General features: G+C 41.9%; 1 protein-coding gene across 1 annotated transcript in view; it reads left to right on the forward strand.

Annotated features, from left to right (window-relative positions):
• CCDC57 (coiled-coil domain containing 57) overlaps positions 1-17,234 on the forward strand; it is a 110,082-nt gene that overhangs the window by 36,889 nt on the left and 55,959 nt on the right. Inside the window, exons 8-12 of the mRNA XM_026654551.1 lie at positions 1,284-1,446; positions 2,536-2,670; positions 8,154-8,382; positions 12,085-12,276; positions 15,752-15,852. Of these exons, the coding sequence (XP_026510336.1) occupies positions 1,284-1,446; positions 2,536-2,670; positions 8,154-8,382; positions 12,085-12,276; positions 15,752-15,852 (820 nt within the window). The remainder of the gene's footprint in view (positions 1-1,283; positions 1,447-2,535; positions 2,671-8,153; positions 8,383-12,084; positions 12,277-15,751; positions 15,853-17,234) is intronic.

Consider the following 17,234-nt stretch of genomic DNA (forward strand, 5'->3'; position numbering starts at 1 on the left):
GCTCAAGCTAGCACCCTAAAAATAGCACTGTGGAGGTTGCAGCTTCAGCGAAGACATGAGCTGGCCACCCTAGCTCAGACCCAGGGGGTCAGATGGGCTTGAGACCCCGAGCTGCAGCCCAAGCCACAGCATCCACACTGCTATTTTTAGCACGTTAGCTCATGCCCCCACTAGTGTAAGTCTGTCTATCTGAACTGAAAGGCTTGCTCCCACTTGCAGTGTAGACATACTCCAAGTGATTGGACCTACCCTTGGTGCCATTTAAATCAATAGGAATTTTGGCGTTGATTTCAGTGGGAGCAGCATTTAGTCAATGCTGAGTGTTCTGGAAAATCCCACCCTTCAGTCTGATTCTTTCACTTTCCCCTATCAACCATGTGTCCTGGTTCACCCGAGCATCAATTATATTCCATTCTCAAGGTGTCTCATTCTACTTTTCTGTTATATTACAAATGGAAGAAAAATCACAGTTCAATCATCCTGGAGTTTCTCTATGTTGTTATCTCCATCTTTGTTTAACCAGAGTCGTATTCTATTTCACACAACCTAGTTTTTTTTCCATGGTTGTAATTTCTTCTCATTTCATTTACCCATTCAGCTAACAATTTTTTTTGCCATTTTGAATTCATTTCTACAAGTTGATTTACTATCCATGAATACTATATTCCTACCTTATCTCTACACTCCCTTTTTCCATTTCTTGTATAATCCCAGTATTCATTTCAGCTGTATACATAACTATCTTCTTTCATGACACATTAGCCTTCCCTCTGTGCCTCCTTTGTGGTACAATATCCTGTAGGATCTTCCATCCTTCACTTACTTCTTTCCCCATTAATACTTCTGTTCATGGGACCTTGTCCAATAGTTCCCTTCATTTCTCTAGTTGTTCTTTATAGAATTGGTGTAACTTTGTCTAACTACTTCTTTATAATTTTCTTTCTCAGTTTTGTAAATTCACCAAATTGATTGGTACGTACTGCAAGAGTTCTCCTTTACTATCAATACCCTAATTAGCTCCCTTCCAAGTACATATAAAATCCAAAATTGCCTCTCCTCAGATTGTCTTCCACACTCTTTGAAACAAGAAGTTGCCCTCTACAGAGTTCAAAATGTTAGTTAATTACCCATTGTATGTTTCAGTAATTAAAATCTCCCTTCAGCACCAGAGCTTCAGATATTGGACATACTATGTTGTTTCCCCAGTTCGATGGTCTCTTAGTAATTGAACTAGAAATTCAGGGAACGGAAAAAAACATTCACGCTGGTCCTCTGTGTCATAGGTATAAGCAGCAACTGTCTCTGGCAGCAGAACGAGAGCAGATTCTGGAACGGGCTAAAGTGCAAGCAGAACTGGACTGGCAGCGGCGCTGTGAAAATGCTGAAAGAAATCAATATCAGAAATCAGAGGATCTAATACAGAGCCTGTCAACAGCAAGGGACCAGGTCATTATTAGATCAAATTGACTTTGGTCTGTACTGAGTGGTTTCATCACTCTCGAGGTCTCTTCCAGCCTTACATTTCTGTGATTCTACGGACTACTTACTTGGATTTAGAATAATAAAAAAGATACCCTGTCCAAAGCTGTAGGCACCTTACCATCATTAATAAAACAATAAATAAAATCCCAGCCGCATTAAAGTAATCATTTCAACAGGAATTCAGACAGCCAGACACCTACAAATACTCTTTTCTACTCCTTCATCATTATGGGAAGCTTACCCTCAGAACTCTCCCCAGAGCCTATCAAACAGATTTATTTTGCAATGTTTTCAGGAAGTCACCCAAATTTGGGATATTTTGGATCAAGTGAGGGGAGCAAGTCCTAGGTCTCGGAGCCCTCATGGAGAACACTCTGCCAGCCACCCTTTTCTCTTTTCTAATGAAAGGGGTTCAGGTTGAACACCCCAGCTGTGTCAGTATGACATGGAAAGAGAAGTGATTCCTCAGGTACATAAACTCCACCTGGAAACCAATGGGGAGCCAGTGTAGATCCCAGAGCACTGGTGTCATATTCTTCCAGCAATATGCCCTGCTCATGAAGCAAGCCATTGGATTTTGCATCAGCTTCAATCTCTGAATGGTTTTAAAGTATAGTCCCATGTAGAATGGACTACATTGCAGACACACCTTCTTGTTCAGAGATTTTACAGAATGTACTGGTTGATGGTTGTCAATGGCCAGTTGCTAAGTAACCACCTGGGTATAACGAAGTGACCTGTTTACTATTTTAAAAAGTAAACTTTAATCCTGGTGTTTTATAACACCATTCTGTATCCCAAGTGCTTTATAGACATTAATGAATATCTGGGAGGCAAATTATTATTATTGTCACTTTTACAGGTTAGGAAGTTGAGGCACAGGGAAGTTAAGTGACTTTTTCAGGGTCACACAGGAGGTCTGTGGCAGAGCCAGAAATAGAACACATGTTTCTTGATTTCCTGTCATGTGATTGAACCAGAAGACCATTGTTCCTCCCTTCTAATAGCTCTGTACTGTCTGTACTTAAGACACAGTAATTTTGTGTTTTGTAGGTTACAGCTCAGCTACAAGAGAAGGAACAGAAGCTGTGTGAAATGGAAACAGTCCTGTCTGCTTTGACCTTTGAAAGAGACCAAGCAGTGCAGGCACTTCAGAAACATGGTATATTGCCTGAAGGAGAGAAACAGGTTAGACAACACTTATTGCCTTGTCTTTGGTTGAATTAATTCCGATACAGCTAGCTATGTGGGGATTGTCTTCAGTAAATTTGTATACCTCAAGTTAATTGATTGCTTGTTAATTTGAGGTACAAACATTTCCAGCCTGGAACAAATGTATAGGGGTGTCTACACTAGCCTTTACAAATGTGTTAAGTATCTGTACCTCTGGTCAATGTATACCATAGAAGATATTCCATTTAACAGATGTAATGTGTGCACTGGAAAGGATGGTCAGAGACCCCAACAATTCATTTTGGGATATTATCCTTTAAAGGAAAATGCAGTGATTAATGCGAACACCTTAGGTAACTAAGGGCTAGATCAGTGGTCCCCAACCTTTTTCGTCTAGCAGGCACCAGACGACAACTCACGGAGGACCGTGGCGGTGGACGAGCATCCACCAAAATGCCGCCGACAAGCAGTGTCATCCAGAGGTATCGCCGCCAAAATGCCGCCGAAAATTGGCGGCATTTCGGCAGCGACACCTATTGACGTTGCTGCTTGTTGGCAGCATTTCAGCGGATGCTCGTCTGCCGGCCAGTACGCGGGCACAATGGTGCCCGCGGGCACCGCGTTGGGGACCTCTGGGCTAGATTATCATTGGCCTTATTCAGTCATGCAAAGGGCCCTCTCTTACTCCTCTCTTTGGTCCTGCTCAGATTTAGATTCTGGCCATAGGAAGGACAGAAGAGGCTACTCTTCCACTACTTTGAACAAGTGGACAGGGATGGGGAGGAGCCCTGACTGCCCCAGTCACTCACTGGCCAAAGTATTATGCCAGGTGTACAGGGGAGGTAAACTGCTCCAAGAAAAGGAGGAGCAGAGAAAGAATTGTGATTCTCTGTTCTGTTCCAGGGTTGGCACAGTGCAGATTTTAAGGTTATGTTAATCTTAAATGAATATGTTAAAAATATATGAAATTGCAAAATCTGTTTAAATTTAAATTAAATTAATGGAGATATCCTATCTCCTAGAACTGGAAGGGACCTTGAAAGGTCATCAAGTCCAGCCCCCTGCCTTCACTAGCAGGACCAAGTACTGATTTTTTGCCCCAGACCCCTAAGTGGCCCCCTCAAGGATTGAACTCACAACCCTGGGTTTAGCAGGCCAATGCTCAAACCACTGAGCTATCCCTCCCCCCGAATGCCTGCTGCTGTTTTAATATCTCAATTACTGTCTCCCATTAAGAGCTGCCATTTTACTAATTCGTCTCAGCTGGAAGTCCAATTTGCAAACATAGGGTTCAGTTGCAAATGTACTTAAGCACAGTGGGACGTAGGGCAATAGTCATCATCCCATCACATGGAAGCATAGGTGCTGCATTTGTAAAATTTTTAGGGGGGCCCAGAGGTCAGGGGTGCAAGGGACAGCGCCTCCTATAATTGGAGTCTAGGGGGGTGGAACACCCTTAATTAGGAGAAAAATACCTGCCATACCTCCAGCATACTTGGTGCATAGGGTCCCAGTGCCACTCAAATTTGGCCCAGATACCCCCAATGTCACTCAAATTTGGGGTGTCCCAGTAAGTAACCTGGATCCCCTCTTCTGGTTGCACTCTTGGCTTAAACATTGGTAGGGCTGGGCCTTCTTTCCAGAATATTGGTGGGGCCTGGTCCCCCATGAGCCCATATAGCCCAGCGCCTATGCATGGAAGAATGATTCTCTGCTGAGTTTTCCCTGAATCATAGAATCATAAAAGTATAGGACTGGAAGGGACCTCAAGAGGTCATAGTCCAGTCCCATGCACTCAAGGCAGGACTAGGTAATAATTAGATCATTCCTGACAGATGTTTGTCTAACCTGTTCTTAAAAACCTCCAATGATGGAGATTCCACAACCTCCCTAGGCAATTTGTTCCTGTACTTAACTACCCTTACAGGAAGTCTTTCCTAATGTCCAACCTAAACCTCCCCTGCTACAATTTAAGCCCATTGCTTCTAGTCCTATCCTCAGAGGCTAAGGAGAACAATTTTTCACCCTCTTCTTTCTGTACTTCATGTCCCCCCTCAGTCTTCTCTTCTCCAGACTAAACAAACCAATTTTTTTTCAATATTTCCTCATAGGTCCTGTTTTCTAGACTTGGACTTTCTCCAATTTGTCCAAACCTTTCCTGATAGGTGGCGCTCAGAATTGGACACAATACTCCAGTTGAGGCCTAATCAGCATGGAGTAGAATGGAAGAATTACTTCTTGTGTCTTGCTTACAACACTCCTGCAGAATGATGTTTGCTTTTTTGGCAACAGTGTTACACTGTTGACTCATATTTAGCTTGTGCTCCACTCTGACTCCCAGATCCCTTTCCGCAATACTTCTTCCTAGGCAGTCATTTCCCATTTTGTATGTGTGCAACTGATTGTTCATTCCTAAGTGGAGTACTTTGCGTTTGTCCTTATTGAATTTCATCCTATTTATATCAGATCATTGTCCAATTTGTCCAGATTATTTTGAATTTTAATCTTATCCTCCAAAGCACTTGCAACCCCTCCCACCTTGGTATCATCTGCAAACTTTATAAGTGTACTGTCTATCCTTGAGTGGCACTGCGACCCCATGCACCAGGTATGATGGAGGTATGGCAGGTATTTTCTCCTACTGGGGGTTTTTGCCCCCAGACTGCAATTTAGAGGGCTCTACAGCTTGTACCCCTGACCTCTGAGCCCCACCAAAAATTTTATAAGGAATTATTCCTTTTGAGGATCTTAGGAAGAATGTACTATTTTTCTCAATTTATTTCTGCAGTTAGCTAGAAAAATTGATTATAAGTGAAAGTTAGTTTGTTTTTTCATTAGGTGGTAATATGGTTTTAAAATTTGTTGTGGACAAAGATGAAGTGGTTGGCTCCTCCCCAGCCCCGTCTCATATCCTGTAATTCTAATCTTATGTCATTGTGGCTGTCCTTGAAGGACTGTATATTTCCCGTCCCTTGTTGAAGTAAAGTGGCCTTTTAGTACTGCAAAATCATTCTTGCTGCCTTCTGTCCTTGAAGATTGTAGTCCACAGATACTTGGCTCTGGACCAGCTCGTATATGACCAGAAATAGAAAGCAGGCACATAAATTGTGTGTAAACAGAGACTTGGCTTCTTGTTTGAATATTACAGTGGAAGGAATTATAATGTTCAGGGAATAATTTTTGCCTTTGAATGGCATGTGCTAAAGATCTGAAAGAAATTAAATTCTGTTGGAAATATTAAAAAATTACTATTTTAGAAGTTTCATTGTGATGAGGTAGACAGAAATATCATCCCACTGCTGCAAGTAACAGTTAAGGGACAGGCTTCTCATGTGTATTTACATAATTATGCCATCTCTGACTGAACAAAAATTTGGGAGACTGTCGAGAATCCCAGATTGAGAGAGCAGAAGGAAAATTTGAAAATCTGAAAATATTCCAGAGGAAAACATTTTTGTGGTTGCTGTACTCTAAATGGGGAAGCTGGCAATAAAGAGTCTTTCAGCAATGCTTAAAATTATGCTGTAAATATTAAAATGGAATAAATCGGACATAAAAAACCATCATGTGGTGAAGAAATCTGCAGATAGGATTTAGAAAGTTGGAAAGAGACTTGTCTGTTAGAATATTGAAGAAAAATGGAGAACAATGTCCCTAGCATATTTTTTCATAATGTAGCTGAACATCTAATACGAATCAGCCTAATAATACATATTTCCAAGATACATTCAGTTTGTGCATTAATTTTGGACTTTCATTTGTTTTCTACTTTCATATTTTATATTGTGTTAAGGACTGCAGTGCAGTAGAACAGGAAAATGTATCCCAAGCATAGTTGAATCCCTAAACACTAATTTCTGGCTATTTGTGTAACTTTCAACACCTCTGCCATCTGTATTACTGATCCCTGCTTTAGGTTTAAATCCTTCTCATCAACTTGCAAATCACTGAGAAATGTGAAAACTTTCCTGGGGCTGGACAGGAGATTTCTGATTTTGCTAATATCTGTTGCTTCACCCCATTGAGATTTTGGCAGAACTGTATTCATAACAGGCCTTTCTGAAGGATGAAAGTGAAGAATGTATTGTGGTGCACCCTAGTGCCCAATCACTACTTGTTAACCAGGAAAATGAGGTCCTCCCTGAATAGAACATGAAGAACTGTGTATGTATTAAAAAGCAGTATTAACCAGGTCTACTATTTTCGGGAGCTAGGATACAGAATTTTTAGATCAAAGAAAATACTACAATACCGTTTTTATATATTCCCAGGCACAACGTACATGAAAATAGTCAAGGTTGCAAATACATATCAATTAAGAAAAAAAATTGTTACAGTATTTCTACTATTTTCATACAACAACAAGCACATATTTGAAAGCCTGGAAATCTAAATTAAGAATAAAGTTTTAGGGGCGCAGATCCTCAGCTGGTGTAAATTGTCATAGCTCCATTGAAGTCAATAGATCTATGGCAGTTTTCAGCTGCTGAGAATCTATTCCTTTAGGTTACACAAACAACCTTAACTCTGGCCCCACATCAATACTCATCTTTGCCTGTCCAACAACAGCTTGTTTACACCCAACTACCAAAATGCCATACTACAGTGTCATAACATTTCTAATATGGATCACAAACCCTCTGCTGCAAACCATCTCCCATTCGTCACATATGAGCCACAAACCCAAATGCAAGCACTCCTCAACTTCAATACTTTAAATTTTACATTCTCATAACATTTCATATAAGTATCATATAGTCGCATAACTAAACCAAACATTTTGTTACATTTATTAATCTTATGCTTTCTCAAAAATTATCCTCTGGCAGAAATTTCTCTACACAAGAAATTTCAGGTGGAAAGAATTTGTTTTGAGGAAGTAGTAAGGTGAGGGGACAAAACTGGGCTGACGATGGAAAGCTGGTTACTGTGTAACCTTTCTTATAGAGTTACTTCAGCAACTTTATAAGAAAGTGCAGACTGCATCGCCATATATATCTGAAACTCACCTGACTCTCCATTCATACTGGCTGCTTTTATTCTTCCCTCATTGTAAGTTGACTTCAATAATTGTTACTGAGATATTTTCAGTGTTACATTTCTGTTTACATTTGTAATTTTTCCTTTTCTGCCTCTGAGGGACACTATACCCATCTGTGCAAAATGTTCTCTCTTGTCTCTGCTTTTGATGAAGGACCCTATTTAAATAAAAACTCCATTGAATAGAGAGGGGAAGAGGGTATTTCTGTCAGTTAAACTGATCTACTTTTTCTTTCAGTCATTTTAATAAATCTGACCACAGTTCTAACTGTTGTACTTTTTTCTCAGGTAACTCCCAGAATTACCTGATTATTTTCCTCTTTCAGCTGTTCTCTTCCCATATGATCTTAATACTTTTTAACCTTGAGCGAATTATTATTTGCTGTGTTTGGAAGACACAAGACCCTCGTTTGTCTCCATCACTGATAATAACATGATGTCACTGTTTTATTTTTCAGATGTTTCTAGGTGGTGATAAAGGAGTTCTTGGAAAAGATTTTCATGCCACAGAGATCCAAAGATTAAAGGAACAGAACACCAGCCTGCGGGCTGCTATTGCAGAAATGAGGAAAGAAATGGAGACTCTCAGTGATCAGACACCATCCTCGTTCCCCAGGAAAGAAAATATACAATATACACAGCAAACTGCCACTGATGCTAAGGCTGCTACAGTCATATTTACTCCTGGTAATATAGAGAACAGGGTTGAAAGTGCTACTCTGTAGCAGTTGTGTATGGCATTTCACACTTTCCTCTCAAGTCACAGCTCTTGCCTTAGAATACTATTTTCATCTTATTTAACAGAAATAATAGCTATAAACAAGAAAAAATGCTATTTTAAAATGTATCCCGCCTGCTTTGTCCACTGCTTTCAGGAAGAGCAGCCTGTTGGAGCTAGCTGGTGGGGGCTTGTAATCAGGGTGGACTGGCAGCCCCCAATCAGCTCCCCTAAGTTCCCTGTGCTGCAGCTGCCCAGCAGGCTAGCAATTGCCGGCACTGAGCTGTCCCTCCCTCACTGCCATGTGCTGCTCCCAGAGACTCCTGCTTGCTGTACGGGGGGAGGGGGGAAGTGGGGAGCTAATGTCAGGGTGTCCCCTGCCCCCCTGCTCATGCACCCCACTTACCCCATTTCCATAGAGCAGGGGTTACACACGACAGGGTTCAGGACGGAGGGAGCTTCCAGGCAGCAGCTGCAGTCTCAGCAAGCTGATCTAATTAACAAGGCAGTGTACTTAAGACTGGGGTCAGCTACTTAAAGGGGAAATGTGCATCTCTCACTCTCAGACACAGGTGTGTGTCTCTGTCTCTGTCTGCTATGCTTTCTCCCCTCCCTCCATGCCTGCTGCCTTGTAGAGTGAGGCTACATTAACTACCTTGAGGGCTCAGCCAAATGCTAGTTCATCATTTAGCAGTAAGGCATTCCCTGGGAAATATCCCACCCTCTGACTTCATCCCAGCTTCACAATCATCATCGCTGTGTACCAGTATTAAATTGTTTGTTTAAAACTTATACTGTGTGTGTGTGTGTGTGTGTGTGTGTGTGTAGAGAGAGAGAGAGAGAGAGAGTGTCTTTTGTCTGGTGAAAAAAATTTCCCTGGAACCTAACCCCCTCATTTACATTAAATCTTATGGGGAAATTGGATTTGCTTAGCATTGTTTCACTTAGTCACATTTTTCAGGAACATAACTACAACGTTAAGTGAGGAGTTACTCTATTTTAAATACTCATCACTCAGAAGGAAATTCAGAGAAGAATACATGGGTTGTGAATGAACATGTACATTACAGGGGGAACTGGTAGCAACTACTATAGTTAAGATTTGCCAGTTATTTCTGTTCAAAACCCCCAGCTCATAACTTGCTGAAAAATTAACCATTTGAGCTACAGTTTTGCAGGCACAGTCTCTACCAAAAATTTTCTAAAATAAAGTTTGGGCCAAAATTGTTCACTTTTTTTAGTATAAGGAGAATGAAAACTACAATTTCCCCTTCATGAAGAAATTCTTGTGACCTTTTTTGAACTTTGGGAAGGAAAGATAACTGTAATTTGATAGGGAAATAACCATCCCAAAAGAGAAGCATTTGAATGTTTTGGTGAAAAATTGACCATTTTTTGAGCCTTTTAATGGCCCTTTTGCACATGCATGGTACAATTGGTATAGATTTTTTTAAACCCTTTTTTTTTCCGCAATAATCTAAACATGTGCAGATGAACTGCATATTTGCTCACTGCACATGCCTCACTTAGCTAAACATTCAACTTCTGAGTCCTCTGAATTACTCCAAAGCCAGCCTAGACCATTTTCTGGATCTGAGAAAACCAGACAGACCCAGCAAAGTAGATTCTCCTGCACCTGCTGCATTCCCCTCCAAAATGGCTGTTTATTCTGTTCTAACTTTGAGGTTTCATTGTGAATAGTTAAGAATAGTTAACACAGTTATTTTACACCTTGCCATTTCCAAGCAAACATGAATTGATGGGCTAATTATTATGTGCAGAGGTGTTCATTAGACATAAACTCTTATTTTACCTATTAATTTATACTCTGTTAGTGAAACAATTTGATTACTCAGTTCAATCAAAGATTTCTATTCATTAATTCTAAAGGACATTTCTCTCTTCAATCTTCTATGCTAGTTCTGATATGTGCATATAGTTCTTCCCTGCTAATAGCTGAAGACAATACCATTGAGCCTTTTTGTTGACACCATCCTCCTATATATAAAAAGTTTCCAGCTGCCAGAGCTCAGTTGTTTGTTTCCAGCAGTTGGAGGATATAGTACTCTTATCAGCTGGATCTGATGCTGTTCACCCGAGGGTACTGAAAGAATTAGCTGAAGAATTCTCGGCGCCACTGGCAATAATATTTACGAACTTATGGATGACAGGAGAGATCCCAGAAGACTGGAGAAGGGCGAATGTAATGCCCATTTATAAAAGGGGGAAAAAGGAGGAGCTGGGGAACTAGAGACCAGTCAGCTTGACTTCAATACCTGGGAAGCTACTAGAGCGATGTATAAAACATTCAGTTTGCGAATACCCGGAGGATGAAGGGGTGATCACTAGAACAAATCATGCAAAACCAGCTTGGTTTCCTTCTTTGACAGGGCAACTGATTTGGTGGATGGGGGAATGTGGTGGACATAATATACCTGGACTTCATCAAGGCTTTTGACACAGTCCCATATGCCATTCTGATAAGTAAGCTGAAGAAATGCAGGCTCGACAGCACTCCCACTAAGTGGATACATAATTGGTTAAACAACTGCAAACAAAGAGTAACTATTAATGGAATCAGGTTGTTGGATTGGAAAGATATCTCAAGTGGGATTCCACAGGGATCTGTTCTGGGTCCAGTGTTGTTTAACATTTTTATTATCGACCTGGATGTAGATATAGAGAGCACACTGATCAAGTTTGCAGATGACACAAAGCTAGGGAGGCTGCCAACACTTTGGAGGATAGAGCTAAAATTCAGAGGGATCTTGCTAAATTGGAGAACTGGGCTATAGACAACAAAGTGAAATTCAACAAAGACAAACGTAAGGTGCTACACTTAGGGGGGAAAAATCAAATGCACAAATACAGAATTGGGGGAAACTGGCTTGGCAGCAGCACCGCTGAGAAGGATCTGGGAGTTGTCGTGGATCACCACCTCAACATGAGTCAGCAATGCGATGCTGTTGCAAAAAAAGCAAATGCAGTTTTAGGTTGCATTAACAGAGGCATAGCATGTAAACCATGGGAAGTGATAGTACTGCTCTACTTGGTGCTGGTTAGGCCTCAGCTGGAGAACTGTCCAGTTTTGGTCACCAGTGTATAGAAAGGATGTAGAGAAACTGGAAAGGATCCAGAGGCGAGTGACAAAGATGATCAAAGGGATGGAATGCAACCCATATGAGCGAAGTCTGAAGGAAATGGGTCTGTTTAGTTTGGAAAAGAGGAGATTAAGGGGGATATGATTGTGGTCTTCAAATACTTGAAAGGCTGCAATAAAAAAGACGGAGAAATGTTCTCCTTTTGCCACAAAAGGCAATGGTTTCAAACTACAGCATAGCAGATTTAGATTAAATCTCAGGAAAAATTTCCTAACTGGTAAGAACAGTAGGACAATGGAACAGACTGCCTAGGGAGTCTATGGAAGCTTCTTCACTGGAGGTTTTCAAAAGGAGGCTGGATAGCCATCTGCCTTGGATGGTTTAGACACAACAAATCCTGCACTTTGGCAGGGGTTAGACTAAGATGATCCTTGCGGTCCCTTCTAACTCTAGAACTGTATGATTGGATAAAAGGAAATTCTCTAGCAAGTGGTCTGCCAAACTCACTATGATTTAATTGCTTGTTTAAGTTAAAATACCTTTTCCAAGATCATTTTTTTATGTTTGTAGATTATGTTCAATCCCTGGAAGAGGAAATAAGAAAGTTAAAGCATAAATACTGGATAATGGAAGAGCAACTAGAAAAGGCATCTAAATTTTCCAGAAAATCATCTGCTCCATCCCATGACCCATCCAGCACTCAGCACCACTCAGCTCCACCCATCACTCAGCTCCACACCCACAATTTCCGGGAAACTAATGGTAAGAGAAACATGTTTTAGCATTAATCTCACCTAGGATCCAGTTGGTGCCTCCCTGCCATGTGGCCTTGTAGGAGAACTGCAAAGGAGAACCAGCCTCAGACTCCTGCTGGTAGGAGCAGAAGCAGCTCAAGCATACTTTTGGCCCTCTTGACATTCCAGTTAAAACTGCAGAATGTTCTCAGACTTTTTCTCTGCCCTGTGCTGACTGGCCGTTCGCTCCAACCTACTACTCCTCCATCCCCTCCCTCACATCCTCCTTACTTCTGCTTCACTCCACACCTGCCCTTCCTGCCCCCTGCAGTAGTCATATCATATAATTTAATTTTCTGGGAATTTAGCAGTGTTTATTTAAAAAATTAATAAACAGGCAAAGAGGAGTGTAAAAAATTAACTTCACAGTTTTCTAGGTGAATATCAGGGTTAATATTGGGGAACAGGAAGAGAGAAAAAAGCAACAGATAGAGTTTATTGTTTATGAAATCATTATCTCTAATGCCTGTTGGGCAAATAAAACTTATTTTTAAAACAAAAATAGTTTACTTTGGGTGACTTTTACAGTTACACTGAGGCCTCTTGTATCAAGTGTAAATTCCAAAAGTCCTAGGGAGTCCTAGGGAGTGTAGGAAAAGTGTCTTTTCCAAGGCTTGTTCTCCTGAAGTCTTGGACATGTCCCTGGGCCCAGCTTCTCACACAGGCTATCACTGGGGTCTGTGGGTGGTGGGTAAGGGGTGCCCAGTGAGAAGAGGGAAGGTCCCCAATACTCATGGATCCCAAAATCATCTTTCCTGTCACAGAGGTGGGACACAGGAGCAGGGAGTCAGGAGAGAGCAGATCCCAGTCACTGATTTGCAAACAGTAGGGGGGCTGCCATCACCCTCCTCCCCACATCGTGTGCTCTCCAGGTCTACTCCTCAGGGCCACAGGGAGATTAGAACAACCTGTTCCTGGCCCAGGGTCAGGCAGGAGCTCTGTCTGGTGGTGCAGTGGATGGGGTTTTGTGCTCTGGGGCTCCTCTCCAGACAATGACATGTCTGCAGACAGAGCTCACAGGAGTTATCACAGAAAGGGGAAATGGGGGGTGGGGTGGCAGGGAGAGGGGAGTCTGGGGGGGGAGAGGGGTACCTGATTTGGTGGCAGGGGGAGGAGGTGTCAGATGGGGGAAGGGGTGCCCAGCATTCATGGGGGGGAAGTTGGGGAGGGAGGTACCTGGTGGGTGGGAGTGGTAGATAGGGGAGGTGGACTGGTGGAGAGAGATGGGCTTCCTGGCATGCACAGAGGGAGGGGGGAGGGGGTCTGGAAGTGGGGAGGGAGACAGAGATTGGGGGAGCAGACAGGAGTCTTTGCCCTGGGCCGTGCTGAAAGGCTGGGGTCAGGAGGGGGCCAGTACTCACCAGGTGCAGCCTTCCACTCCTTGTAGCCTATCATTGCAGCAGTCAGTGGTCTCAGCAGGCTCCTTGCCCATCTTGCGCAGCTGCAATGGTCACCAACTGGCAGTTACCCTCCCCCGTGCAGGTGCACTGTGCTTTCTGCTATGGAGTCTGCAAACAGGCCTGGGGAGTTTGAGCAGGTACAAAATCCAGGTAGAAAATGGAAAAATCTGAATACTGGATTTTTCAAAACCTACAGTTTTTTGGAGGGTTTATGGTAAAACCTGAAAACAAAGGGCACTACTTATAACGATGACACTCTTTCCAGTCCAATAGTATCTCAGGAGGATATTAAAGAGCTGCTACTAAAGTAGAAATTTTAAAATCAGCAGGTCCAGATAATATGCATCCAGCTGATTATCCACTGAATCTTTTTCAGAGTCAAGGATTCCCAGGATAGAGTTGGCCATATTTATAGGATGATCTACATTCTTTGTTGCTAGATGTATACATTTACATTTGGCCATATAAAAACACATACTGTTTGCCTGTACCAGGCTTACCAAGCGATCCAGATCGCTATCAGTGACATATCCTCTTTATTTTTTTCCACTTCTTCAATCTTTGTGTCATCTGCAAACTTTATCAGTGTTGATTTTGTTTTCTGATTAAAATGTTTAATAGTGTAGGGTCAAGAACTGATCCTTGAGGGACCCCACTAAAAGAAACACCCGTTCAATGATGATTGTCGATTTACAGTTACATTTAGAGACCTATCAGTTAGCCAGCTTTTACTCCATTTAATGTATGCCATGTTGATTTTGTATTCTAGTTTCTTAATCAAAATGTTATGTAGCACCAAGTCAAATGCCTGTACAGAGGTCTAAGAATATTATATTTACATTATTACCTTGATCAGTCACATTTGTAATCTCATCATAAAAAGATATCACATTAGCGTGACAGGAGCTATTTTCCATAAATCCATGTTTATTGGCATTAATTATATTACTCTCTCTTAATTCTTTATTAATTAAAAAATATATATGGAGATATACCTATCTCATAGAACTGGAAGGGACCCTGAAAGGTCATTGAGTCCAGCCCCCTGCCTTCACTAGCAAGTACTGATTTTGCCCCAGATCCCTTCAAGGATTGAACTCACAACCCTGGGTTTAGTAGGCCAGTGCTCAAACCACTGAGCTATCCCTCCCCCGCATATGAGTTATATCAGCTGTTCTGTTGTTCTGCCCAGGATCAATGTCAGGCTGACAGTCCTATAATTTCCTGAGTTGTCGGGTCCACCCTTTTAAAATATTGGCACAACATTAGTTTTTTCTAGTCTTCTGGAAAAAGTGTTCCAAAGGTTATTGAAAATAAATATGCTGACTCTAAGGGTATGTCTATACTTACCTGCTGGTTCGGCGGCAAGCAATCGATCTTCTGGGATCGATTTATCGCGTCTTGTCTAGACGCGATAAATCGATCCTGGAAGTGCTCGCCATCGACGCCGGTAATCCTGCTCCGCGAGAGGAGTAGGCGGAGTCGACGGGAGAGCCTGCCTGCCGCGTGTGGACCCGCGGTAAGTACCTTTAAGTTCGAACTAAGATACTTCGACTTCAGCTACGTTATTCACTTAGCTGAAGTTGTGTATCTTAGTTCGAACTGGGGGCTTAGTGTGGACCAGCCCTAAGGCTACCATCTCCTAATCATCCTATTTACATTTGGAACTAATTTTGGAATGTGAATACCAGGTGCCCAAGATTATTTCCGCCGATGTAGCACCCTTTAAACAAAGTTATTGAGAGGTGAATGCTCATGATTTATGAAGCATGAGCCCTGTTGTATTATCTAGAAGTATTTCTGTCTATCAAAGACAAATAATAAGCATATACTGTTAGGTTACCCTACTGTATCTGCATGTTCAAGACTGTCTACTATAAAATATTCATTACCTCTGCTGGAACAATATACCTGTGTTGAAATCAGACCAGATAGTTGCTATTTAAATCCCTCAAATAAAAGATTCTTGATCCATGGTGTAGTTCTTGTAGGTGCTAATATGTTATGGTGTTTTTTTTGCTTCATTTACCTTTTTTCTTTCAGGTGCATTTTGTGCTCATGAAGTTTTCTCTGGAGCTCCTTTGAAGAAGCTGGAAGCCAGAACAGCACACTTGGACTCCATGGTAACACAGCACATACAAAAGGTATGAAGAATCTTGAGCTACCCAAAGCTGTTATCTTTGCTATTTTATATATTTTTGTTATACAAATTTTCTTTGTGGGTAAAATGTTCAGTATATGGAGCAAGATCTGTCGCACAGGCTGGCCTTTACAAAGGTGTCAGGGACCAGCCTACTGTGATAGATTCCTGTAAGGGAGAATGAGCCAATTCAGATCTACCTGGAAGTAATTAAATCTGTAGGTGGCTGGTTGGGTAATAAGCCTGCTAAAGGATTACCAGGGCTCAGCTGAGGTGGTTCCTAGAGACAGGAAGCTGCTGAGCAGAAGTACTCCCACAAGAGCTAAGCAGGAGAGCTCACCAGAGCAGGGGCCTGGAAGGTGTGCTGTGGGGGACGGAGAACTCCTGAACGGTGGCAGGAAGCCCAGCCTGTTAGGAGCTATATGCTGAGCTGCAGCGGACAGATCTCCATAGACCTCTGGCACCAGCAAAAGATTCTCCTCACATAACTGGCAAGAGGCCTGACTCCAGGGAAGGTACTGAGCCAAGAGAACCCTGTTGGAGGGGAGTAGCGGCCCCTGGTTGGAACAGATAATCTAAGACTGACTCTGTTGCCCAACTAGGATGCTGAGGTGAAGGTTTTCTTGTATTTTCATTAGGCCTTCAGAAGGGGCCTTGTTCACTATGTAAAGCCTTGTTTAACTTATTGATGATGTATGGGAAAACTGAGGCTTGGTCCACTGGGGGGGCTATAGGGCAGGTACACCCTGTGACATCCTCCATCTGGCTAATCAGTGCTGTCCAAGACTGGAGAGGAAATAAAGGTGGCTTTAAGCCAACTTTATGTTCCTCCAATCCTGGGGCAAGCTGGTGTCTGGTACTGTCCCTGGTTCATGTCCTGTCTTGATGTTTACACTTTTCAGATATTTTGTCATGCCTACTACCTTTTGTTGTTGCTTGTCTAAACTATGCAGATCTCACTCTTTTAGTCTTTCCTCATAAATTGATTCTTCCAGCCCCCAATAATTTTTATTACTCTTTTCTGAACTCCCACAAATATTTCAATATCTTTCCTGTAATGAGACACATAGACTTGAATGCAGTATTTTAGGTGTGATCTCACCAGAGTCCTAGAAAGAAAGCAGAACTATTATGTTGATGCTTCATAATGTGTGATGGTTTTTTATATGCAATTCAAACTACATTCATAGTTTTTTTTACAACTATATCACTTTGATAAACTCATGTCTGATTTGCTGTCCGCTAGAGCCATAAAACTGCTTAAAAGAGTAAAAAACATGCCTTAATGGATAGACTTAAGGAGCTCATTTAGCTTAACAAAGAGAATGTTAAAGGGTGGTGTGACGAACTGAGACTGTTCTTAAAGTAGTCTGTGAATGCTGACAG

This window comes from Terrapene carolina, unplaced genomic scaffold, assembly GCF_002925995.2.
Source record: "Terrapene carolina triunguis isolate 2854851 unplaced genomic scaffold, T_m_triunguis-2.0 Scaffold192, whole genome shotgun sequence".
Taxonomy (NCBI): Eukaryota; Metazoa; Chordata; order Testudines; family Emydidae; genus Terrapene; species Terrapene triunguis.